At 44.0% G+C, this 27,228-nt stretch overlaps 1 protein-coding gene across 1 annotated transcript; it reads left to right on the forward strand.

Moving 5' to 3' along the window:
* The first annotated feature begins 2,304 nt into the window (after positions 1-2,304).
* Positions 2,305-18,706, forward strand: Cd86 (CD86 molecule). Its single transcript, XM_041673484.1, has 6 exons — positions 2,305-2,347; positions 8,566-8,702; positions 10,562-10,693; positions 12,345-12,783; positions 15,358-15,660; positions 18,098-18,706. The coding sequence occupies exons 1-6, from the start codon at positions 2,305-2,307 to the stop codon at positions 18,238-18,240; spliced, it is 1,197 nt and encodes a 398-aa protein (XP_041529418.1). The 3' UTR covers positions 18,241-18,706.
* Positions 18,707-27,228: the final 8,522 nt, after the last annotated feature.

Below are 27,228 nucleotides of genomic sequence, written 5' to 3' on the forward strand. Positions count from 1 at the left end.
TATGTTTTTGTGTTTTTTTTTTGCTTGGCTCTTTGTCTAAAATGACTCTAAGTGAAGGCAAGAAACTGCAAGAGGCGACAATGATCATTCCAGGCAATCTTTGGAAGGAAGTTCGATGGCCAGGGACCAGAGCTGAGAGAGACTTGCTTCCCACTCTTTATCACTGGGATAGCTAATAACGGCTGCCCACTTGGCAGAATCGAGGGTCGCCTAGGAGACATGTCTGAGTGTGTCTGTAAGTGAGTTTCTAGACTGGGTTAATTAAAGTAGGGCAACCCATCCTAAGTGTGGACTGCGCCACTCCGCGGACTGGGCTCTCAGACTGAATAGAGAGGAAAAGGCTAACTGAGCTCCAGCCTCTCTCTGCTTCCTGGCTGAGGGGCCCATGTGACCAGGTGCCTCCAGATACCAACCCCATGTCTTCCCTGCTACCCTGGACTGGATCCCAAAACTCTGAGCTTTTTTGTCAGATGTTTTGTTGTGACAACAAGAAAATTAACAAAATACATCACCTTTACTTTAACACAAACAAACAAACAAACACACCAAGCTCTCACTATGGACCCTTGCTAGCCTAAAACTGTATGGGCCAGCCTGGCCTAGGAATTACTGAGATATGTGGATGTCTACCTCTGCCTCCCATGTGCTGGGATTAAATTCATGTATTATTGTGCCCAAGAATCACCTCTACTTTAAAATTATTGTGCTGTGTGCAAGAAAAATCTCTAAAAGTTCTTAATTAAAAAATTACAATCTACAGGGATTAAAACATGCACATACAGACAGATACAAGACACACAGACACGCATGCACACACCCCCAAAACACATTTTAGCCCACTATTCTGTGATAAGCACCTTAAGAGCAGAAGGAAGGCTACATACACAGTCTGAAAGATGGAGAATGGCTTTAGACAATCCACTCTCCAAGGAAGAAATTTCTGCCATCGAGTAAATAATAGCATTTCTTCCCTATTTACCAGTTTCCTTTTATGCACAAAGCCAGGTATTAATCCACCTGCTCGTGCGCCACCCAATACAAGGTGGCATATTTTCCTTTCTTTTTTTAAACTTCTGCCTTTGTTTGAGATTTTATTGCTGTTAAGAGACACCATGACCCTGGTAACTCTTATAAGGTAGACATTTAATTGAGAGGGAGGGGACTGACTTCAACAGTTTCAGAGTTTCAGTCGATTATCGAGTCCGGAAACATGACAGCGTGCAGGCAGAGGTGGTGCTGGAGCTGAGACTGTTACATCTTGCAGGCAGCAGGAAGGTGGCATATTTTCATAGTACGCATTTAGCATTGGCTTTGTCTTGGGATCTGCTTCAAACTGCTGTAACTAGCTTGTTTTCCCACCATTTTCTAATGTCGGCCCTTATCCTGTGTTTCCTGTAAGCCCCGCAGTCATCTTGGTCTATGGGGAGTGGGTGAGCAGAGAAGCAGGGAGAAAAGGGGGGGCTGGATGTTATAAGGCCACGTGTGACACTTTCCTCGGATTATCTTATGGATGAAGCGGATGGACCACGGAGTAATTCTCAAAGTGTGGCCCTGGGAATTGTTAAACTTAGGCTTTACCTCAACTGCCTGTCAGATTCTCAGTGCACAGTGCAGGAACGCGTTTCACGAGCTCTCCGGGCGACGTTTATGCACACTAAAGTTTGAAAACCCCAGGAACACCAAAGGAACTTTGATTTTACTTAAATGTCTGTGCTCCTTCGCATCCCCCCCCCTCCGCGCCCCGCTCCCCCACCCTGCACTGTTAGAGGAAAGGGAGGAACTATGCTCTAAGGCAGTTTGTCCCACAGCCTTATCGCACATCAAGTGCTTCTTGCTGATGCCACTCAGTCCAGATCAGTTGTGGGGAGGGTGGGGAGGGCCAGAGAGCACTATTTTACGACTTCGTTCTGGAAACCAGGTCTCTGCCTTTGTGAAACTTGGCCATCTTATCTGCCCTCGGAATTTCCTGAATCTGGGAAGGAAGATGAGAGAGGAGGGAAGAAGGAGGTGGATGTGGGAGGAGGCCTCTGTTACTACGTTTGGAAGAGTCAGCTAGCTTTTCTGCCCGCAGTTCTGGTCAGGGCCCAGTTGCATGGCCAGCCCCAACCGCAGAGGAGGCTGGGTAATAAGGCCTGTGTGTGGAGCTAAGGGTAAAACCGGCTGCCGTGAGTGTTCAGCATTGATTCTGCCACACCCCGGGCAGCAGGCATTCCAAACGCCATCTCTAGGTCGTGCTTTGGTGAACGGATGTTCTCTGTCTCACTTTCTAACTAAGCTGTATCTTTTCTTTTTAACTCTAGCACCATGGTATTGGGACTCCTCTTTGTGACCGTTTTCGTGCTCTCAGGTAAGAACCTTTTTCCTGGGTAAAGTCCCGGAGGCCTTCTGCTGTCTCCCAGTAAGTCGGACCACTGCAATCCCAGGCCTGAGAGTTGGTGGGGTTTGCTCAGCACTGACTCGAGTTGCCTAAGACTCCATAGCAAATAACTTTCCTAGAGACCAAGGAAGGGTCAGGACTGGTGTCTCCAGACTGGGCGAATCTCTGCCCTTCCATCAAACCCCAGAATCTGGACACTGCACAAGGCAGAATGCCCCATCCAGGGCTTCTGGGGGCCTACGGAAGGCCACTGCAGCGAAGCCTTTGATTTGGCTCCACCTGTACAGACTTTGGTCTTTCTGTCCCCATTTCCAGGATTCGCAGGGCCCTGGGAAACAGCTGGTGAGCGTTATAAAGCTTCTTGATGTACCGCTTCCTGCTCACACCCTTCTCCCTTAGCCTGTGCCTGAGTTCATACTGGTCATGCTATGTGACTCTGGGCCCCCAGTTAACCATGCAGGCAAATGCACTGTGAAGCATGCTTCGGGGTTCTGCCTTGCACAGATCCCCTCCTTTGTAAGCCTATTAAGACCCCCAGAATGGCCCTAGTGCTACATTACACAAGTCCTGTGACTTGGAAGAAATGAATAAGATAACCACAGTTAATTAAGATTACCTTTCCCTCCCCCACAAACAATGGCCACCCTCCCCCTCCCCATCACAGTCTCCTCCTGCCGGGTGACATTTTTGCATTTGAATTGTGTGATCTTTTTCTTAAGAGGCCCCAAAGTTTAGCTTTGTAAGGCCTCCCAGGACTCAGCTCTTCTCTGGGATGCATTTATCCTGCAACTCAGTGCTGTTGACCCACCCTTCCTGTCACTCATTTTCCTCCACCTCAGTTCTCAGAGAAGCCTCCTCAGTCTTGGTGACAGGCCAGGGTACCCGAGCTGGCGGTGTGCCTGAAGCATCCTCAGGCCACTCCTGACCATCTGGCCCCTGACTAGCCAGCTCAGCCACAAAGCCACCTCTTTCATAATTGTCATATAACAGACCCTTGGCCACTGTACCCAGTTCTGGCTGGGCGAGGAGGAGCTGGGTTTTGTGAACAGATATTCCCTCACATCTCAGCGGGTAGAGACGGGCCTTTTGTGATTTGTGGTTTCTGCTTAGCACCATAGCTTTCTGAGGCCACCTGCCTGATATCTATATGCTCACCTATTCATCAGCAATGTAGGAGAACAGTAGCTGTCTCCTGCCAGGGCCAGTGACCTGGGGTCTCAGCTTCTGGGGAGGTGGAAAGGCAATGGGCACACACACACACACACACACGTATCACAGAGGGGGGAGAAAAAGATAGGTTGTGCATGTGTATACATGTGTATGGGCACAGGTGTTCATATCTGCATGTGTGTATGTGTGCATGTCTGAATGTGTCTCTGTGTGTATGCATCTCTGTGTGTGTATATGTGTGTGTGTGTCTGTGTATGTATCTCTCTGTGTGTATGTATCTGTATATGTGTCTCTGTGTGTATGTATGTGTGTGTGTGTGTGTGTGTGTGTGCACTTTATAAACTGTGGGTGCTGACTGTTCTGAGCACTTTATGAAGAGCAATTCATTTAAAAATCCCAAGAACTTGCTGCATTAGCTCTTGTCATTATTCCCCATTTTAAGACAAGGCCCCTAAAGTACAGAGAAGTTTGAGTAATTGACTCAAGATCAACACAGCTCCTAATGAGAGAGCCCAAATTCATACCCAGCAGTGCAGGTTGAATGTCACTGATGTGTGACAGCAGGCTACTTCTCCTGATTCCCGCTCTCAAGCTCCCAAGGCAATGAGCAGCAGGCTCTGTTTTTTTTTTTTTTTTTTTGGTTTTGGTTTTCCTTGTGACTCTAATAGCTTTGGTGGATGATATTGCTTCAGTTTCGTCCTTTCTTGCTCACACACTACCTCCTTCACATCCTCCTCTTATCTTAAACCACACCTCAGATGTCCTTAAGGCTGAGGTTAGCCCTGCCTGCCACAGTGGCCAGCCTAGCTTTTGTGGCCCCCCGAAGAGAAATGCCCTGGAGACAAATATTCAGTGGCAGTTTAACCGAGACACCTTCGCTGTCCCCAGACTTTCTGGCTCTGCCCTTTGAAAACAAGCAAGTAAAGTTGAGAAACCCATCAAAACCAAAGGCAGGTGTTATTTTTCTTCTGACCCGCTTTGAAACTGTGTGGAAACTCCTAGCTCCTCAAAAGGGAGGTGATAACTTTGAAACTATAAGAAGAAAGAAAAACTCTTGCACAATAACTGATTGGGTTTCATGGTGGTGAGGGGATGTGTGTGAAGATGCTGGGGAAGAACAGATTTAAAGAGGGTAGGAAAACAGCATCAGCCACCAGAGCATGAACTTGCCAGTTCTTCACTCACCGCTAAAAGTAAGGATAAAGCAAAGAGTCGCCATCCATTTTTCAACCTTTCATTTCTTAGCTAGCTTAATCATTTATAAGTATACTTCTTTAATTTGTTTTCTGAATATTGCAAACATGCATACAATGTGCCTTGGTCATATCCACCCCACTCCTTCTCTCCAAGCCCTCAGCCCCCTCTAAAATACCTCCCATCTTCCTCTCAACTTTGACTATGCATACATGGGACAGCTGTGTGGACCACCCTAATCCCCAAGGCTCAGCGAGCATCACCAGAGAGAGGAGGGATGGGAGGGGTGTAAGAGCCAGAGGATGGGGAGGAGAACTGTGAAAGGCTGGCCTCTGGACATGACATGACCACTACACAGAGGTCTCTGTGAATTCACAGAGACCGTGCATATCTGCACAAGGCCACCACAAGATCAAGAGAATTAAATGTAAACAGAGATTGTGCTTTTGTTTCCCAGTCACCTAGACCCAAACAATCACACAGAAACTATATTAATTACAACACTGCTTGGCCAATGGCTCAGGCATATTTCTAGCTAGCTCTTACATCTTAAATTCACCTTCTTCTACTAGCCTATGTATTGTCACGTGGCAGTAGAGTTACCTCATTTTCTACATCTCATTTTCTAAATGTCTTGTTTCCTCGGCATCCAGCTGGCATCTCCTTGATTCTTCCTACTCTATATATCTCTGTTTGGATTTCCTGCATGGTTTTACTCTGCTAAGTTGTTGGCCGAAACAGCTTTATTCATCAACCAATAAAAGCAACACATATACAGAAGGGCATCCCACATCAGTTAAAAGTTTCATCAAGGATCAGGGAAGAGCTCATCCCTACCCCTAGCTGAAGAGCTAATAGCAGTTGATGGCTACTGAGAGAGTCACTATTCCTTGGATGGGGACATTGGTATCTATGCCCCAGTGAATGACCCACATTTGTGTGCATAGGAACAGCATTAAATGGACCTAGAATGTGTTATTAAGTTCAAAGCCACCCACAAGAATTTTCCAGGTTCTAGGGTTCTCATTTCTGTTCTCGTTTCTGAACGACATTTGATTCAACAGCAAACCTGGAGTGGTCGAGTCTTTCTTCGCTTAAAGATGTACACAAAAACAGTCTCACACTCTGATCCAGTGCTCTGTGGAAAAGAACACTGTCTTCCTCCAGGTTTGTGCAGGTTCTGGCCTGGATGGTTGGATGAAGTAGCATCTGTGTGTTTGTTTGCTTTGGACTCCTACTTCCCGTCACTGCTGACTGGGCACTGAAATAGGTACCTGGAGTGAACTAACAGTTCACACCTATTGTACCCAAAGAGTCACTTTGCTCAGTCACTGCCTCAGGACCTTTTCAAATGCACCTATTTTACTCAGTCCTCAGTGTCTTACCCCAGTTAGTCATTCATAAAAACATGTTTTTAGTGGATCCCAGAGAGAATGAATGAGCTGTCAGACAGGAGGAGGGTTGTTGAGGATTAAGAATGGAAATTGGTAAGAAAGAGTAAGGCTCCCTGGTGAGTGGGCTTCCTGGGAACAAACAAGACCTTGAGACTGTGGTTTTTCTTTTTGAGAAAGGGAATCTTAATTCTGTTTTTTAAATATGACCTGGGATTTGGCGCCGTTGGTTTCAAACATGTTTGCGGCATCAAAGGCCGACTTCACACTAATTTAAAGATCTTTTGTGTATGTGTGTGTGTTTTTAATAGATTGTGTACTGTGGGTATGAATAGAAAGGAAAATAAAAGGACAAAACAATAAGGCTCATGAACTGGGTTTGTAGAAAGTAGGGGAAAGGAGGGATTCTAGGAACAAAAATGGGCAGAGAATTGAGGGAATTTTTGTTAATTGTCGACTGTAGAGAGGGAGAAATGTATGCTATCAGATAATGTAAAATGATCCCATCTCTCAGGAGGCTGAGACACAGAGCCCTTTGAAACCATGGCCAACCTATGCTCTTTAGGAGAGGAAATTTAAAAAGAAAGGACTAAGGAGGAAAGGACAAGCGATGCAGGGCAAGAACAAAAACCACACTGGCCTGCTAAATAGGCATTGGATACCAGGGAGGGAAAAGAGGATGTAGGAGGTGAGGATCCCGGTGGAGACTTAGGTATGATGTGGCCCGAGAGTGGGGATTCAGTATGGAGTCTGTCCGTATGCCTTCCCCAACTCGCAGAAGCCTGCCTCACTCCTTGCAGCTCTTCTGTGTTGGGTTCTCCTGTCTAGGTCTTCCACTGGCTGATTGGATCATAGATGCTTGTCCAGTCCATTGGAGAGGCTTCACCTGTGGAATCTCAGATTCTAGTCACACCTCTGTCATCCCTTCAAAGTGGGTCTTACCCCATGTGGTCCTTTCCAATTTCCCAAGTACTGCTGGGAGTCTGTGTTAAAGTTCCCCTCTCTGTTGGTTCCATCAAGTTTGCAGCTCCTGGAATGCTGCATGGTCCTGATTCAAGGTCTGTTTGTTTGTTTTTCTCCCCTGCTGCCTAATAGTATTCTGCTAGCTAGAACTGAGTGTGTAGTCACCTGGTACCTGCTCTGAACTTCCTGAGAGTGATTTATGAAGGATCTCAGGACTCCAAGATGGCAGGCAGTGAGGTTCTTTGTGGATAATTTAAAGATCTTAATAGGCTTTATTTTCTCATTCTAGCATGACACATCACTGTCCATTTGAGAGCGTAGGCCCCTGCCCCTCGCATCTATCCCAGCCTCCAGGCCTGGTCTGGACTCCAAATCTCAGCAGACCAGGTGCTGATCCCTCCGTGGGCGTGGGGTCAGGACCACTCCCCAGGGTATTTAGGTGATCCCCCAAAATAAGAACACGTGGTCTTCCTTTCTTCCTCCCAGGGGTAGTGTTTTCCCTGTTTCCCGGTTTCCCCTCGGGGCCACCTGAGAGGGCAGATCTCCCATTAAACCTGGATATTTCTTAATTTGGCTTGTTTTGATTTGGCTTGATTGGAAATTTTGTGTCGGCAGGGAGTTTGTGTTAGGAAATATTCCTAACAATCACTCCATTCCGTGAAATAGAATAGGCATCCCTAAGGGCTAAGCAAAAGAGGTTGGTTTCATGGAGAAAGGCTGGAAAAAAACAAAAAAACAAAAAAACCAGAAACTGAAAACGGGGTTGGCCATTGCAATGACATTTTCTTGCAAGACGGAGAGAGAACAGAAGAAAACTAATGCCCTGGGTGATAACAGATTGTTTCATGTAAGATGTATGGTGCATGCATTAAGGGAGCCTCCCTGTTGTGCTGATAAACTAGTCTGAGAAGTTTGGATATCCCATTCTCCAAATCTCTTGGAAAGTCAGGTAGCAAGGTGGTTTGGGTTTGGCGGCGTGGGATGTTAGTGTAGGTGACCCTGTTTTGATTTTTCTAGCCGTGGAAATGAAAACACTTGTAACCCTTCTTGCATGGACCTTCCTTGCTTGTAAAGGGAAACATAAAAGACAATGCCCCTAAGGCCTCCAGGTAAATCAAGATTCCTTTTCTAACAGCCCTTGTTTTTGCTTCATAGTCACCCACCACCCTTGGCTGTTGTACCTCTGATCTCCCATGCAGCGTGTGTGTGTGTGTGTGTGTGTGTGTGTGTGTGTCTCCTGGGCATTTCCTGCAGATAATCTGATGATGACGGGTAGAATGGCATTGAGTAGGAGAACCACTCTTAGAGACGGGGAGGAAGATTTAAGAGGAAGAAGAGAGCATCCCCTGCTTTCTAAATGAAAGTGTCCAGCAGGCCACTGGGTATGGTGTCCAGAACTCCAGGGAAAGCTGTGCACTGCAGATAGGTCATTGAATTGATAACTGCACTAGGTTATTGAATTGATAACAGATTGGATCAATCTGTTAGCATTTGAATCAATGGTCATCCAGAATAAATCCAGGCGTGAGAACAGCCACACGAGCCAGGGCGTCAGCCTGAGGAAGTTCATTCCAGTTAGGCTGGACGCCAAAACTGAGCGACTTTTGGTGGACTGGTCAGATCGGGAAAGGACAGGAAGAGAGAGGACAGGGATGCACTGGTGGGGGCTGCTAACATCTTATATCGGGAACGCTTCATGAGAGATGGGCTTGAGCAGTGGGGTGGGGAGAGGAGGTGTTTCTGCTCACTAGGGGAATCTAACTGAAATGAAAAGCAGGAGAAGCGGGACCAGTTTGAGACGAGCCGCATTCAGAGAGATAGAACATCCCAAATTTCAAACGTTACCTGTCTGTTCAATGGAATTATTTCCTCTAGTGGGGCTCGTCCACCCAGTATAAGATCAGATCTATAGATCCAAAGCCGTTTTTTCAGTGTGAGTTCTTCTAAGGTAACAAGGCCTATTTACTGGCCTGACTGGTGAGAAATGGCTAAAAAGCTGAATTATTTCTGTGCTCTTCAGTATCATCACAACTAGCCATATGTGACTTGTTAATCTTGAATTAATTAAAATGAAATGAAAAAAATTCAATTTCTCTCTCCAGCACTGCAAAACTAATCCGGTTTCTCGGTCACATTTAGTATGGCTCAAGGATTCAAGAGCCATTATTCAAAACCAAATAAGAGTTCTCTCGTCTCAAAGCATTCTTCTGGGGAAATAATGCAGTGTGGAGTCAAGGCTGAGGTCTAAGAAAGCTAACGCCTCGATGAAAGGAATAGATAAGAGGCCGCTAGTGAAGCCTGGAGGAATCAGGTTTTGGGTGGAGATGAATGTGTTGAGACCGAGGTCTGAGGAGCTGAGCCTCAGGTGACACTGCTCGGGATCATGTCATGGTAGACGGAAGGCTTCTGAACTTGTCTGTGGGTGAAGGGCTTTGCAACTTTGGTACACGGTCGTCGGTAGACTCATGGTTGACGGGCAAACTGGTAGATCATCTTGGCAGTTATGTTGAAACTTGGTTAGAAAGAACAGCCTTGAATATAATGACAAAATCCTCCTTGAATGGAGAGGTAGTACCCAATAATTAATGGCTCACAATCAGTGAGATGGGTTAGATAGTATAGATCCTCTAAGTGGAGAGGGGCTGCTCAAAGTCCCTGTTGATGGAGCCAGCAGCATCTGGGGGCCACATGGAGTCCTTTGCGTAGATCCAGATTTCATGGAAAGAACATTTAAGGGTATATTTATTGAAGAGATTCATCAATAGTGGAGTCTAGTACAATGGAACAGGGCTTCCAGCAAGCCTAGAAAAGCTTTAGAAAAAAGACCTTGAGCGTAATAACTGTCATGACAGGAGGAAGAGATGTTTAAAACACGACCTGAGTCTGGGGTAACGATCAGGGAACGCTGTCGTTCTGGTGGGGTCATAGACTCAGAGTTCTCAGACCATGAGCTCCGTGTGGCATTCAGATGGTTTCCTTTAGTATTCGCAGTCTCTATTTCCTGGTTGGGGGAGTATATGGCTGAATCCCTATGTGCCTTGCTCCTGACATCATCATAGCAATAGGTCACAAGTAAATCCAAACCATTTCTGTTGCCCAAGTGGTAGAGGAGGGAGGGATTGTCAGTGATTTCCACCAATGGAATCCCAGGGAGTTCACTGACTTAGTGGCCCCTTCAAGCTCTGGGGACCACAGCAGGGGAGGCCTGAAGCCACTGGGGAAAAACAGACCTGGTGTCAAATCTTCCCCATTTGGTCACAGTTAAGAAGATGTTTCTTCCTGGTTCAGAGTGACATCAAGAAAACCAGAGTCTGGTGGTGAGCTCAAGCATGTAGACAGTGAATTACTTTCAGTTCCACTGAGGCTACAGAACGATTCTACCCCACGGGGAGGAGAAGGGGTTTGGAGAGGGTGGAAATGAGTGTGTTCAGGTCTGCATCTCTGATTTCCTCCATTTCCCAAATAGGAGTTTTTGGTAAGAACGCAGACTCTGATTCAGATCCTGGGTGGAACCAGAGAGTCTAAGTTTCTGACCAGCCCCCAGATGAGGTCAATGTCTTTGGTCCACTTTGTATTTGTAAGTAAAGAGGAAACAGAGGTGAGGAGGAAGTCTCAGTTATCTTCTGGAGAAGAGGACTGTGTCGGAGAAGTCGCACTTGTCTGTTCGTAGAGAGGGCACATAGAAAGCAAAGTTGGGGCCGGGCGGTGGCGGCAGAACACGCTTTCAATCCTGACTGCTTTTTAATCCTGCATGCTTTTAATCCCGCATGTTGGGAGGCACAGGCAGACAGATCTCTGAGTTCAAGGCCAGCCTGGTCTGTAGAGCTAGTTCCAGGACATCTGGGACTACACAGGGAAACACTGTCTTGAAAAAGGAAGGAAGGAAGGAAGGAAGGAAGGAGTCTTCATAGAGGAAAAGAAAGCCTGTGTGTAAGGAAGATATAAGAAACTCAGTGTGAATTCACTTCCAGCTGGAGAAAATGCGGTTGATAGCTGAACAATAATGCCACCCCACCCTATAGCTGGTTGACGTTTCAGCTGCCTGCTTGGTTTCTCTATCATCTGCCCGGAACCACATGACAGAGTAGACCCACACCAGAATGGGTTCTGCCCACACCAACCCTCGCAGCACTATGAACATTTACAGTAGGTGGCACTCTTGCCTCGTGCTTGAGAAATTAACAAAGGTGTAACAGAAGGGCGGATGGAGTAAACTGTCCTCAGGGCCCAGTTTCACTGCTGTGGGAACTCAGGGATTCCCCTCTTCCTCCAACCCATACATGCATGTTTATGTCACTGGTGCCTGGAGCATCCCCTGAGACCTCTCGCAACCTCTTGATCCTAGGTTCTCACGGTGGTCTGCAGGCAGTTCAGTTTTGCCAAGTGCTACCTGTCTATTTATGTTTTATATAGGGAGGCCCACGGATCAGGTCAATTTAACTTGCCCTGTATCACCGACACTCGAATGGGATCCCGCTCATCCCTGCCTGGAATCCTGAAAGATGAATGGCTCTTTATGTCTTTATGCAGAATCTTCTCCAGTCTGCTCCCCGTGGCAGCTCCCAAGTTCACGGGGACCAATAACAGCACCCTCGCCTCACCCTTCGCCTCTCAGCTTCCTCTGTTTGCTTTTTCCTTGCTGAGTCCCAAGTAGCTCTGCAGCCCAGAAAAGCGTCCTACAAGCTGGCTGATGCCAGCATGTCCTTTCTCTGAACTTTTCCAGCATGTTCCGTTTAGGTTATAAAAGTTTCCATAGGCAATGCTGCCTGGGAGTAGCAAGTCGGTTTCTCAGGGGTTTCTCCCATGTGACACACCTCCTCATCTTCCCGCTTAGAGTTCACTCCCGACATTCTACTCACGACTTTAAGTGCTCTGACCACCACAACCTCTCAAGAGTCACTATATCTATATCTATATTTATATCTTTATGTGTGTATATATTACAGTAGCAAACCAAAGAGTAGGAGAATGGCATGGGACAGGGATGGTTTAGGGGGATGGCTTAGCAGCTATGGAAGCCTGTGACAACCACAGTGGTCACGGTCAATATTCTGGTTTAGAAATCCATAGAGTGATAGTGCCAGAGAGAATCCTAGACTTTACTTCAGACCGCCTCCTTAATCAGGAGAGAGAACTAGGACTCACAAAGGCCACAGTCTGCACACGGGACCAGTGGAACGAGAGCAAGGGTCGAACCCAGATGCTCAGCATGGATGCCCAGTTCTAGATGCTAACATCCATCTGTCCAGTACCATCGCTGGCAGGAAAGCTGGAGGCTGGATGCTGCATGGGGAGAATGGAATTTCTTCCTTCTTGTTTCTCCTTCCCTAATTCTCAGTTTCTCTATTTTAGATGCCGTTGCCATGAAGAAGCAAGCTTATTTCAATAGTACTGCATACCTGCCATGCCATCCTACAAAGGCCCAGAATATGAGCCTGAGTGAGCGGATAGTATTTTGGCAGGACCAGAAAAAGTCTGTTCTGTATGAGCACTATTTTGGCAGAGAAAAGCTTGATAACGTGAATGCCAAGTACCTGAACCGCACAAGCTTTGATGGAGAAAACTGGACTCTAGGACTCCACAATGTTCAGATCAAAGACATGGGCTTGTATGATTGCTTTATACAAAAAAAGACACCCAAAGGATTAGTCATCCTCCAGCAGACATATACGGAACTGTCAGTGGTCGGTATGTGTCAATATTGTGTTCAGATGGTTGGTCTGCTCGCTGAGACTATAAATGAGCAGAGAAACACTGAGACCAGGGATCTGACGGGTCAAGGGCAGAAGAGAGCCATTTCTAGGAAGTCCATCTTAGAGAAGGTGGGGTCCGAGAGTGGGAAGCAGAAAGCCCTTTCTCTTTGATGGTTTGCTTCTTGGGGATCAGTGAGGATTCTCTCTAGAAAAAATAAAAGCGACACAGCCAGAGGAAAACAGTGGATGCTGTGGCCATTGCATCCACTTTCTCCTTTAGTCTGAGATTTTCTCACCCACAAAACCCGATCTGGGGGCTGAGGGATGACTTGGTCTATAAGATGCCTGTCGTACAAGCATGACAACCTGAGTCTGGATTCCCAGAATTCATGGAAAAGGCCAAGCACAGTGGCACATGCCTCTAACCTCAACACTTGGAGGTAGGGAATGGAGTGCCAAGACAAAAGGCTCCCTGGTTCTGCTAGGACGGCCAACCTAATAGGATCCATGAGCGTCAGGTTCCGTGGAAGACTGTCTTACAACATAAGAAAGAGGGAGAATGATTGAGGAAAGATGTCTGATGTCCACCACCACATGTGTATAAAGCACACACATGCATGCATGCACACACACACATGCACACATGCATGTGCACACACACGCATGCACACAGACTGTGGTCTTTAACTCCTACCAAGGGTGGCAGCCAACTGATGTGGGCTTTCCCTTCAACTTTCCATAGATTATTTGAGTTATGTCTGCCCAGCAGACAGAAGGAAAACTGAAGAGAACCCACAAACCAACAAGTCAGCTTCTCTGTTTCACCAGGCTTAGGATTGCCTGCATCTCACTACAGACTTTGGAACTAGATACAGGGAAACGAATCTATCATTTGAGTGCGTAATATTGTTTTATTTTTGTAGATTCTGTAGAGATGTTTGTAACCACCACAGTAGATCAGATTCAGGACACTTCCACCCGCTGAAAAATTCCTTCAGGAAGTTCCTTTTGGAGCCATTCTCTTCATCCATAGCTTTTGTTTGGGTCGTAGAGTTTTGTCGTGTTGAGACTACCATACACCCGGAGCTGAACATGTGTATTTAACCTTTAAGACTGACTTCCTTTATTCAGATGTTTTGTGTTTCACCTGAGGGTTTCAGAAATTTGGGAGCACTTTTTTTTAATTGGTGAATTATGTTATGCCGTTTACCATCCAGTCACTGAAAGACACTGAGCAGTTTCCAGTTTGAAGCCGTTACAGATCGAGCCACTGCAAACATTGAAGGGCCGGCTTCTGTGTGGACCTAAGTTGTGTTTCTATGGGGTTTCAGTTAACTAAGTGCTAGGTCAGTGTATAGTAGTCACCTTTGGGGAGACAGGGTGTTTTAGGTGGGGCACAGACAAGCTCTGAAAACCAGCTGTCTATTTGTTATAATGTGTATTACTGCTACAACTTAATCCATGACTGCAAAGGTATTGTTGATGATGCTAGACAGAATCTGGTAACCCTCAGCAAGCCTTGGCAGGATGTGCAAGGAGCTTATCAATATTGCAAAATGCAAAGAAGATGGCATGCTAATGACTTCCATTTTAGAACCAATACAGTGCATTAACTTTTTGGTTATGAGTCTAGCCTCTAACAGCTGAGCCATCTCTCCAGTCCCATACTGAATTATCCAATTAGTGTGTAGAATCTGCAAACACCCTAAATGAGAACAACAAGGATTTGGCTGGCTAAAGGCACAGTTTTCAGGTCCAAGATCTATGTCCCATTTCACTTCAGCCCAAAGTACACAAGAGAAAGCAAAGGTGAGAGTGGATTGAATTTGCCCCAGATGGATGAATTCTTATAGAACAGTAGTTCTCAATCTTCCTAATGCTGTGACCTTTTAATACAGTTCCTCATGATGTGGTGACCTCCAACCATAAAATTATTTGCTGCTTGATAACTGTGGTTTTTCTACTGTTGTAAATCATAATATAAGTGTCTGATGTGCAGGATTTCAGATATGCAGTCCCCAAAGGGGGTTCACATCCTACAGGTTGAGAACCGCTGTTATAACTCATGATGATGATACCACAGCAATCACGTCAAAAACCAATAGTCTGAGTTTGTAAACACAAAGGCCCCACTTCTTATTCTTAGGTTCTTAAAGATGGGACCCAAGGCATGCAAGGACCGTAAACTCTGTGAGTTCCTGGTGGAATCTCAGTTCCTTCCCTGGTTGGAAAGTTGAGATGCTTCCCCATGGCAATAGAGGCCCCGTAGTCTGAGCGGACTGCCACTCAGACTCCACTTCCTTTAATAGGGCTTCACTAGAGACCTTGGCGAGATCATTTTAGCTAGCCTGTCTCTCAGAGAGTACTCTCTTGACTGGGATAAGGAGTTAAGTGGGTTTCTTGAAAGACAAATGTAGGCTTATCAGGTAGCCATCACTGTAGGCTGAAGCCCACGCCTTGAGAGCACCAGGTGAGCCCCAATTAAGGAATTTGCTGTTAGTTATTTGCCGTTCCTTTGTAAATACATCTGCATTTAGACTGACTGTTTCCATCTCTATTCTGCCTCCAGCTAACTTCAGTGAACCTAAAATCGAGGTTCAGTATAAAGACAGGAATTCTGGCATAAATTTGACCTGTTCATCTAAACAAGGTTTTCCAAAACCTACAAAGATGTATGTTTGGATCATTAATTCGACTAATTCAACTAACGAGTACAGTGATGAGATGCTGATATCACAAGACAACGTCACAGAACTGTTCAGCGTTTCCATTAACCTCTCCATCCCATTCCCTGACGATGTGTGGAGTGTGACCGCCGTGTGTGTTCTGGAAACCGAGTCAATGACGACTTCCTCCACACCCCAAGATATAGGTAAAGCTGCTTCCCAAGACGTCTTATTTCATGGGGAGTTAGGTGGAAAACATTTTAGCCCAACCTCTCAATGTTCACCGCTTGCAGGAAAACCTTCCGGCAGGCCACTAGAAAGGACTCAAATAGAAGGCTTCTGCTACCCCTGCATGATCCTCGGCCCAAGAGTCTATGAATCTGGGCTTAGCCCTGAAAATGACCCAGACTTTGAAGTTATTCTTGAATGAGATATTGTAGTCAGAAAATAGAAGATATCCCCTAACAAGAAGCCTTCGATTGAATAAAATGCACACACACATGCGCACACACACATGCGCATACACGCATGCGCACACACACATACGCACACACATATACACACATGCGCGCACACACACATGCGCACACATGTGCACACACACATGCACACACACATGCGCGCACGCACACACACACATACATACTATGTTAAACCTGCTTCCCAACAGTACTTACTGTGCATATGGAATCATTCTAGGTGTTGTCCAGTATAAGACTGGAAATACAAAGATGGAAGATACCTTCTAGTTCTTAAGATTCTTCCAAGAAAATAAGAACTCAATGGCATACATACATGATAAACTGAATTTTTAAAGATGAAATTCAAGTCTAAATTATAGTTTGTAAAAACAATTGCCTAAATTTAAAACAAGCTGATGATCAGCTCGGAGAGCCTTCGGAGGCAGGCAAGATCTCTGGAAGTCAGATAAGCCTTCTGAAGGCACTAGAGCCTTACCACACTGCAAAATGGATTACTGGGCTCTGTAAATCGATGGAAAAGGGGACGGGGTTCTAAATAAAAGACGCTCCGATTTGCAGTGAGTTTCTGCACAGAAATATCATGAGGCAGCAAGTGTTCTCCGCTGATGAGAGGACCACAGTGATGAGAGGACCACAGTGAATCAGTTGTATCCAATAAGAAGCAGGAAGTATTTTTAAGACAGATTTAGTGAAGGAGAGTTTGTAGCATCTTCTTGGTATGTTTCTGGCTTCCATGCTGATGGAACAATAACAACAACAAAAAAAAAAAGGTAGAAACTCAGTCCCAGCTTTGTCCTGTTGAGAACTAATCTATGCCTGTACCCCACTTATGAGAAGCAACCATTCCTTCTGGAATGAAGGCACCTTGTACCCACTTGACCCCCATCATTGTTTATTTTGAGCCTGATCCCATCCCTCAGTGATCTGCCTTTTGTTTCTACAGTCCCTTCTCCAGCCCTCTGATTTGCCCCTTGTGGCGCCATCCCTCCATCCATCTCTTTCTGCATTCCCTGGCTTTGCCTCCTCCTTTCTCCTTGTGCCTCCCTCAGTAGCTTGGCCTATGGACATACTCCTAGAAGCATCCCCGTGACTAGTGCCCACAGCCAGGTTTACAACTAAACCCACACTGCCTTTCCTGGTAACTGATTTCCTTTTACTCAGATGTCTCAGTCACTGAAAGGGCCACCTAGTTGTCCCATTTGCTTCTACTGCAGTATAGATGACCTAAGTAGTGCCTGAAGCTCAGCACTTTTGTGTGGACACTAACATCATACCCCCCCACCCCACTTGTCCACAAATGAGCAGGGATGGATCAGCACCATGCACTCATCATGGCTCACCTCTACTTGGCAACTGTATAGAACTTCCCCAGGTACCACCTTCAGAAACGCTTCTGCTTGGGCTACCTCAGCAAAAGGGTCCTCAACCTATGCTTTACTCAGAGATAGGTTAGCCGCTGAATCTGAGTATCAAAAGGTGGAAGTCTTCCAATAAGAAGCATAATCCTCCTTTTTTGGAAATTCCATACAGGTTTGAGTGAGACAAACGGGGACACACTCAGAAGGTATTAAATATGATCCATGGTGCCAATAATTCTTCATTTCATTATTCTAGGAACAGAATGAGTGCCTACAAATTGCAGCTAAACTATGGGAGATCTTCCTCAGTTTTCCTAGAATTTAGGATTAAACAAAAGAACTGTTTCTGTAAATGTCTATAACGTGACCCACTCAACCTTCCATCAACTTCCCGGACTGAAGTTAGGCCTTCCTATTCTAGGAAGTAATTCCTGGCCTTCAGGGATCTGATTTTCCAGAGAATGAGGAAATTTCAAAGACTTTCTAACTCAGGAGGCATGCCAAAAGGCAGGCTGATGAATCCCCGGGCCACCTCAGTGGAAATAATAATCAAACACTTTGAAGTAGCTGCCCATGAGAAGGTTGTTCAATTTGCCCAAATGAGAGGTGATCTAGAGACTGACTTCAAGATGATGGTGGATGGAGGGACCACTACCAAGGGACTTTCTAAGCCTCCTGTTGTTAATTTCAGTTTCCTAAGACCCTAAAACTCAAAGAAATGGTGGAAAGGAAGGAAGGAAGGAAGGAAGGAAGGAAGGAAGGAAGGAGTTTCTTACTGACTGAAAACTTGTGGTCATTTCTAGTTCTTCCAAGGTCAGAATCCAATCAAGACGAAAGGAAATCCTGGATTGCAGCTGTCATCACTGGTCTGATCATCTTCATACTTGTGCTAGTCTGTCTGAGAAATAGATACAAGAGGAAGCAGGAACGGCCTGGCATCTCTTAGAAAGGTGACGAGTGTCTCTGTCCTGTCTGAAGATAACCAGTTACAGTTTGTTTGTAATGAACATACAAGATGAGGTGGTAGCTCGGCCGTGCACTGTTACATAGCATATATAAGCCAAGCCAGTCTCCAATACTGAAAAAAGTGTTTTAAAATGAGACTATGAAACAGTGGGTTTCATTGTGATGCTCGCACGTGTATAACCTGTACTTTGCATACATTCAACTCCCCATTGTCATTTCTTGCCCCCACCTCACACCAATGACCCTCTTTCTTTCTGACAATCTTCCTCTTTTCAGGAGATAGATGACTGGTAGATTACACATGAGAGAAAACATATTATAGTTGCTTTTTCTGAGTCTGGCTTGTTTTGTTTAACATGATGGTGTCATTTCCTTTAAAATGACATCATTTTGTTCTTAACAATGGTTTAATAAAACTTTATAGTACATATATATTTATGCATGTATATAACTAATGCTTTTTTGCTCTTTTTTCTGTTGATGGTTCTATATTTTGACTACTGTGAATAGTGGCATAATAAATGTGGTTTGTGTGCCAATATCTTTGTGGTGTGCAGACTTAGAATTATTTGGTTATACACACCAGAACAGTACAAATGTGTCACATGGGAGTTCTATTTTCAGTCTTTTGAGAACTTCCATGGCAGTGGCCACGCTAATTTGCGTTTTCAGTGTATAAACCTTTTCCCTTGCATTCTTTCTGTCATTTGTTTTCCTGATGACAACCATTCTTAACTGAGGTGCCATGGAATCTCATTGTCATTTTGAATTATATTTCCTTAATGACTAAGGATGTTGTATTGTGTGTGTGTGTGTGTGTGTGTGTGTGTGTGTGCTTTATTAATAGAGTTCGTTGAGGGTTTCTTTTATATTATATTTTTAAATTTTTATTTTTTTTTGAAAATCTCCTATGTGCACAAAAGACAATATTTCTTGATCTTATCCATTCCTTACTTCCTAACTCAGTTTTCCTAGAACTCTTCCCATTCTTCTCCTTCAAAGTCTGTCCTTATATAATTTATTCACTTATTAACCCACTGAGTCCAATTAGAGGTGCCCACATACACATAGGCATGGGGTCATCCACTGGTGCACAGACAATGTCCACTGCCACACTCCTAAAAGTAAGTAACTCTCCCTTCAAGCCATCAGCTGCCAATAACTTCCAAGTCGGGGTGGAGCCTCACAAGCCCCTTCCCCGTTGATGATGGAAATTTTGACTGGTTTGATCACCACAGCTGCTGTGAGCTCATACTGGAAAGCCATGTTGTGTCCAGAGGACAGCATCTCACAGCCCTGCTTCCCATCCTCTGGCTCTTACATTCTTTCTGTCCCATCTTCTGTGAAGTCCCCTGAGCTTGGGGGGTTAAATGTAGATGTCTCATTGATTGCTTGACATTCAAAGTCACCTATTCTCAGCACTTTAAACAACAATGTGCCTCTGCCTTAACCACCACCCACTGCAATAAGAAACTTCCCTAGCCAAAGTTGGGAGCAGCATAAATCTGTGGATAGAAATATAACTATTTAGAAGGCAGTTTGATAATGGAACCGTTTAAAAGAACAACATCAGTAGACTTTCCCCTAGGCCCCGTGACCCCCTTCACCCTGTTTACAGCCCTAAGTATGCATTTCCCCCTGCAGAGCAGACCTCAAATCCAATCAAGACCAAAAGAGTCTTGCCACAGTGTTTACTAGTGGGCATATTTGGTCTGGAAAGCGTGTAGGAAGCAGCACTAGACAAGACCATTGATGACGTTTCTCCCCCAGCACCTTCCAGTAGCCACTATGAAGGCTATTTGTCAGGGAGAAAGTTTCCTGGGCAGTTCAAGATTGTTGTCTCAGTGTCTTGCAACCCAAGTATGTGGTGTTGTCAGCAACAGAGTCTTCACTCATGCAGTGCTGATGAGCAGCTATGCGCAACAGCAAGAGCCTGGACTGTTTAGGGTGCTCCTAATTTCTTTATTTCATTCAGCTTTGGGGGCTTGTTTCTCCTCTGTGAGGTGTCTGAACATGGCTAGAATTATTGGAAGTTCTTTCAGGCTGTTTTCATTAAAGGCATATTTATGTGGGGGATTAGCCATTCGTGCATGAGATGTATTCCCTTGTTTTTTGGGGTTGCTTTTTATTCTGCACCAGGACTTAACAAATTTGAAGTCATTTATTGGTTTACACCTCCTTCCTTTTCTCCCCTCACCCCCTTTTTCTTTTTTGTTTGTTGGCTTTTTTTTTTGTTGTTGTTGTTGTTCTGGTCATCTTTCTCTTTCAGTGGAGGTGTTTGCAATGTTCAGCGGAAGCCAGGGCTCCCTCCCTGGTTCATGTGGCTGTGAAGCCTGTGTTCCTGGAGGAAAATAACGGGGTTCTTTGTGTATTTTAGGTATGAATTTTCTGTTACATGTGCAGTTGGCACAATTTTCTCCCATTAAGTAGGCTGTCTCCTCACTCTGCTGTCTGCTTCGCTGTCCAGCAGTCTTTTCGTTCTGTGGGTTTCCACTTCTCAAGCTAGACTATCATTTCCTGAGCTAAAGGGTCCTTTTTAAAAAGTCCTTGTCTGGCCCTTATCTTGAGTATTTGCCCTACATTTTCCTCCAAAGTATCTGTCTTAATTAAGGCCTTCACCCATTGTCAGTAGATTTTCTTTACAAGGTGAAAAGCAGAGATCTAGTCGTGGTCATCTCTCTGTGGATATCTAGCTCTCCGGGCACCATTTATTCTCTTTTTCTCTAATATATGTTTTTGGCACCTTTGTAAAAATTTTAGATGCCTATAGCTGCATCTCCAGGGCTAATTTCTCGGTCCTCTTTTCTATCCCATTGGTCTATATGCCTATATATGCAGGTCGTGCCTGCATCATGCTGTTTCTGTAACTGTGGCTTAGATAGTATAATTTGAGATCAGACATTGTAGTATGGTTCAGCTATTGGGGGTCTTTTTTGCTTCTATATCAATTTGATGATTTTTTTTCTATTTGTATGTAGAATATCATTGGAATTTTAGTGAGACTGAATTGAATCTGTATAGTGCTTTTGGTAATATATCAATTTTTCATCACAATTTTTTGGTCACCTCTAAGCATAGAAAATCTTTCCTCCTTTTAATATCTTAAGTATAATAAAATATATCTATTTGTCTTCAATTCTTTAAACTCCTTGTTTCACCCTCTGAGTTAGACTTATTCCTAGGCTTATTGTTGTTTGGTTTGTTTTTTGCTATTGCCAATTGAACTCAATATGTAGACTAGGATGACCTCAAACTCACAGAGATCTCCTTGCCTCTGCCTCCCAAGTACTGAGATTAAGGATGTGCACCACCACAACCCTGCAAGACAGTGACTCTTTGTTGCTTTGCCACCATGCACTCTAGGTTAGCTGGTCCATGAGCCTCTGGGGATGCTCCTGTCTCCAGCTCACATCACCCCACAGAAGCATCAGGGCTTCAGATGCTCCTGCTGCACATCTGTGCTTTACACGGCTTGTAGAAATTTGAACTCAGGCCCTGGTGCTTGCACAGCAAACACTTTGCACACCGAGCTGTCTCCCCAGCTCTGGTGCCATTCCTTATGACTTATCTACCTTGTTTATTATATGGCTTTTTATATTCTAGGATTTTTTTTATTTAATTTATTGGATTTTCATTTCCAGCATTTGTATTCATTTTTTCTTCAAAATCTGTTTGCTTGCTGAATTTCTCATATATGCTGTTGACTTTCTCCTTCACAACCTGGGTTGATTCCATTGCATCATTGTTTATTTGTTTATGCTTTCTTTGAGCTCACTAATCATTTCAGAAGGAGACTTTTCAATTATATGCCCAGCCATTGGATGTCTTTGTGTTCACAAGTTAAGAAGTCATGGTCTTTTAGAAGAGTCATGTTACCTTGTTTTTCCCCTTGCTTCCTTGCTATGGTGTAACATCTGTTTGGATCTGTATCACTTCTGATTTTATTTAGGTGTTTGCTTCGTGAGCAGCTGTAGTAATAGGGGCAGCGGGGCTGCGTTCCCAGCACCCCGGCCGCCTGCTCGGCTAGCTTATGCCCGAAATAATCACACACAAACTGTATTCATTTAAACACTGCTTGGCCCTTTAAGCTCTAGCCCTTACTGGCTAATTCTGATATCCCGATTAACCCATCTCTAATAATCTGTGAGAACCGGTCTTACGGGGAAGATTCTAGCCTAGTCCATCCTGGGTCGTGTGTCTGCCCGGGAGCGGGGCATGGTGTCTCTCTCAGGCGTCTGCTCCCGAGAGGAGAGCTGTTGAGTCTGAGCTCACTTCCTCTTCCTCCCAGGGTTCTGTTCTGTCTACTCCTCCCACCTACCTTCTAACCAATAAAATGGGCCAAGGCAGTTCCTTTATTAGCCAATGACCTTCCTCCATCAAACAGCCTTTCCTCAAAGGCTCAATCTCTAATAGCACTTAGAGAGAGTTAGTCATAGACATAGAAACAATCTCTAGAGTGGAATGATCTGTTTCCTAAGTCTATTTTCACAGTGGAATAACCAACTTGCAGTCAAAACAAAGGACGTATGGAGTAAAAAAGTAAAAAGAAAAAAAAAACATGTTTTCTCCATAAGGCAACCAGAAATATTTGCGACTAGATAAGGAAGTCAAGGATGTTATATGTACATGTAAGACAGGAGTTGGAAGAGGATGTAAAGAAGCTAAATGTGTGTGTAAGATGATCACACTGAACTATGTCATCAAAGGCAGAGGACAGGAGAGGGTAGCACCAAAAGAATGTGACAAAAGTATTGATAGCAAAAAGTTGTGTCGTCTGTTATACAGGACAATGAGTTTGGTCAAAGAAAGGCTCCTTGACATCTCCAGAAGGGAGACATACCGTGGAAAATCAAACCATGCGGATATGTGATGCTCATGAACTTGAGTTCTGTAGTAACTGACCTGGCTTTATGAATTCTTCTGCTCTTGATTATGATAAGGAAATTGCTACCCTTTTCCAAACTTACTTTTTATACTTAAAATTTTATATTATCTTACAAAATATTTATTTTTATTTTATAAGTATGAACATTTTTGCTTGCATGTATATATGCGTTCTGCATATCTGCCTCATTCTCTTAAAAGCCAGAAGAGATCCCCTGGAACTAGGGTTACAGGTAGCTGAAAGGTGCCATGTGAGTTTTGGGAACTGAATCAGGGACCTCTGCAAAAGCATCAAGTGCTCTTAACTGCTGAGTCACCAATCGAGAACCTCCATATGTTATCTTATGTGGCAAAAAGTCACATGAGCTGCAGAAATTTACTCACGTAGCTTAGAGAGCTATGCTAGGAGAAGGAGGAGGCATAGGAGGTTTGGGAAAATCTCAGTCCATCATTATTGGCTTTGAACTTGGGAAAAGAAGGGCATGAACCAAGGAATTTGGATCACTTCCAGAGGCTAGAAATGGTCCTTACTTGATAGCCAGTCAGCTAAGAACTGAGGAGTTCCGTTTACAGTCTCAAAGGACAGAATTCTGCCAACAGATGCTGGAGCAGTCATGACCATCCTCATTGGCAATAAGAATAGATCCCCAAATGGATTTCCTTTACATATGACACTGATCTACTTCTCAGAGGAGACAGCCTTCAAAGTAACTAACTGGACATTGAAAGTCCTGTCCAGTGTTTGCTAATTGTGTCTCAGTTATATATGTATATTTATCCTATTTAGGTCGCTTAAATTAATAGAAAGGAATTACCAAGTCTACTACAGTGATTTCTACCCTGCTTGTCTCCCGGATTAATAAGAAAGAAAAGGCAGGAGAATGTATAATTCTGTATTATTGTTTTCATCCTTTCTGAAGTTACCATCTCAGTTTGTCTATTTGAGGATTTGTTTGACTTAAAGAATGTTCATAATAGTGCTCACAATGCCAACAGCTTTTACAGTATGCCTCCCTACAGCTAAGTGAGAAGTGTCTACAACTAAGGGAGAAGTATCTTGGTTCACATAGCCACAATTTTTTTTTTAGACAAGTTCTCTTTAATTCAGGCCTTACTACGCTGGACTTAGAGATCTACCTCTTGAGTCTGAGACTAAAGGCATGTGTGACCAAACCTAAGGAGTTATAATTTCTCTTGAGTCTGAGACTAAAGGCGAGTGTGACCAAACCTAAGGAGTTATAATTTCTCAAAGGACAAGTGCCTTTTCCCAAGTGATTCGTTTTTCATCAGCACTTAAACAGGAACCTCCACAGCATTTAAAAACTGAAAGTTTGTGATCTCATCCTGTTTCCATTTCAAAATACTGAAGTTACCATCCATTCCAAAAGTACGGGTCACACATTGTGTCTCCTGATCGTCGGCTTTCGCTTTTAAAGCAGGGGCTTTCTTGTAATTGTGCTGACTTTGTCATGGGTATAAAAAGATCATTTGATTATTTCATGTTCTATATTTATCTGGGTTACTATACCCAGCTATAAAACACTATGGTTTTTTTTTTTGAAAACTTTGAGCAATAATAAAATCTAATTAGATTTAGAGAGTATCTGGAAGCCCTAATAAGAAACAGGTCAAATGCTTCGGTTCCTTTGCATTGCTCTAACAAGATACCAAAGGCTGATGCCTCAGAGGAAACTGTTGTCATGGTTTATGGTTTGGAGAGGAAAAGCCCAAGATCAGGCAGCCACATCATGCGGCACCATGACCTGCAGATTGCGTAGTGTGGTGGGAACAACGTAAGAGCAGCGTGTGTGGGTGCACTTGTGTGCAAAAGAAAGACCAGAGAAAGGAACAGGCTTCATAACAGCCTATGTATCCAGTGCCAATCGCTGAGACCCAACTCACTCCCAAGGTACTTTCTAATTCTCCCAATTCCCTCCAACAAGGTTACCTACTTGCCCTTATCCCCAGATTGTGCTTCCAAGCGAATGACCTTTAGGGGTGATGCCACGTTGAAACCAGGGCATCAAATAAACCAAGAATGCTTAACCTGAGAATAGGCTTGTTCTCAAATACCCAAAGGAGGAGCTGTCTCTACCTGCAAAGACCAGACTCAACATTGTACCCGACATGCATCTCAGCAAGCGAAGATTACAGATGTGAGGAAATAAGAGGAGCCTGTCTAAGCTCTCTTCAGATTGTACAGAAAAAAAAAAAAATGACTTCTGCTTCCTCCCAACTGCTTCATGAATTGCTTCCTGCCACAGACAACTGGAAACCAGACAAAATGAGAGCGAAACAATTGTTTCAAGACCTTGGGCATCAGCAACAGAAAGATACAACTGTTACTTAGAACAGCATGTGATTATTCACAGTTCACTATCTGTAGTCAGTGAGCAAGCTCTGAGAAGGCAGGGAGATTCCTGTTACCCCAAACTAGGAAAACAGATCAAGAAAGGAATCCTAAAAGAATCTCATATGAACACTGATTACAAAAATCTTAACAAAATAAGAAATTAAAGTCTAGTAATATATTACGAATATATTACACTGTGATAGAGTAGAACATAGTCTAGGAAAGAGGAGAGTTGAACATTCAAAGCCCCAGAAGTGATAGTCATTAACAAACAGACTAAAAGAAAACCCATGTGGTCACAGCAATGGATATGAAAAAAGCGTTTGACAAAATTAATTAACACCCATTCATAATTTTAAAAGAGAAAGAAAATTTTTTATGAACTAGGAATTCAAGGGGAATATCTGAAAACCACAAAGGAAATCTACCAAATCGTTTTGATCACATCATAGTGATAAAGGGCAAATTGCTTTTCCCCTAAGACTGGGAGGAAGGCAAAGATGCCCATGGTTACGGGTTTTGTTCAGCATTTTGCCAGGAGTCCTAGCCAGTGTGAGAAGAGAAAGGCTTACAGATTGGAAAGGAAGGACAAAAAACTCCATCTTTGAGGCAGATAACATGATTGTGTCTGTAGAAAGCCTTTAAAACTATTAAAAGGCTATTAGAACTAATAAGTAAGAGTAACAAAGTCTTGCAGTGGGAGGTCAAAAACAATTGAGGTCAATTATATTCTATATACAACAATAAACAAATACTGAATAAATGTTTAAGTACAGTTTCTAGGATCATCACATAATAATAAGGCGTTGTTGACAATATATTCAACAAGACAAATGCAAGTCCTAAAACTCTAATTTACTATGAACAGAAACTGTAGACGTAAATAAATGGAAACATGCACTGTGTCCAAGGATTTGAAGACAAAATGTTGTTCATGCTATTTTCTCCAAATTGAGCAATGGATCAAAGCAATCTCAATCAAATGCCTGGGAAGATTCATCAGTAAAATTCACAGGCTGGCTCCATAGAAATATGTAAGAATGCAGATAATCCACAGCGGGCAAAACGGTTTTGAAAAGGTAGATTAGTGGATGTAGGCATGGTGATAAAGCCTTATACTAGCACTCAGGAAGGGGAAGCAGGAGGATTGAGCTTGAGACAACCTGGGCTACATAATAAGAGCCCTATCTCAAAAAAAAAAAGACACTTATCAATCTTTCTGCTAAAAACGTTTAAATCTTGTCCATGGATATACTTCCATGCAGAGATGGCCATTTTTAAATATGCACATACGTAAAGGAGAAGTTTCGGGAAGTGTTCAGGAAGACTCTAGTACAGACTGAGTCACAAAACCATCAGGGTACTGGTGAATGGTCCCTGTGTTTTCCGTGGATGCCCAGAAGACAAGAGTCTCTTAGTGGGACAGTAGTACCAACAAACCATCCATGAATCTGAAGGAATTTGAACACCAAATTTCATCAGCAGTAAGTCCATTCAGGGAGCAACCGGGCCTTTGGAGACCTGGCTGTCTGGAGGTTTCCTACTTTAGCCTGTCCATGCAACCATACATCTGTATGATTTGGCAGCACCATCTGGCTAACCCATGTAGGTATCAGCATTGTCGGCTCTGAATACGTCACCTAACTTCTAAACCTACTTAGATTTCAAATTTTGGAAACTCTTTTCTGGTCATTAAAAGACTGGCAAAAACGAATGTGTTACCCCCATGCC

The sequence above is a fragment of the Microtus oregoni genome, unplaced genomic scaffold, assembly GCF_018167655.1.
Source record: "Microtus oregoni isolate MIOR12 unplaced genomic scaffold, Mior012 000023F_ref0000262, whole genome shotgun sequence".
NCBI lineage: Eukaryota > Metazoa > Chordata > Mammalia > Rodentia > Cricetidae > Microtus > Microtus oregoni.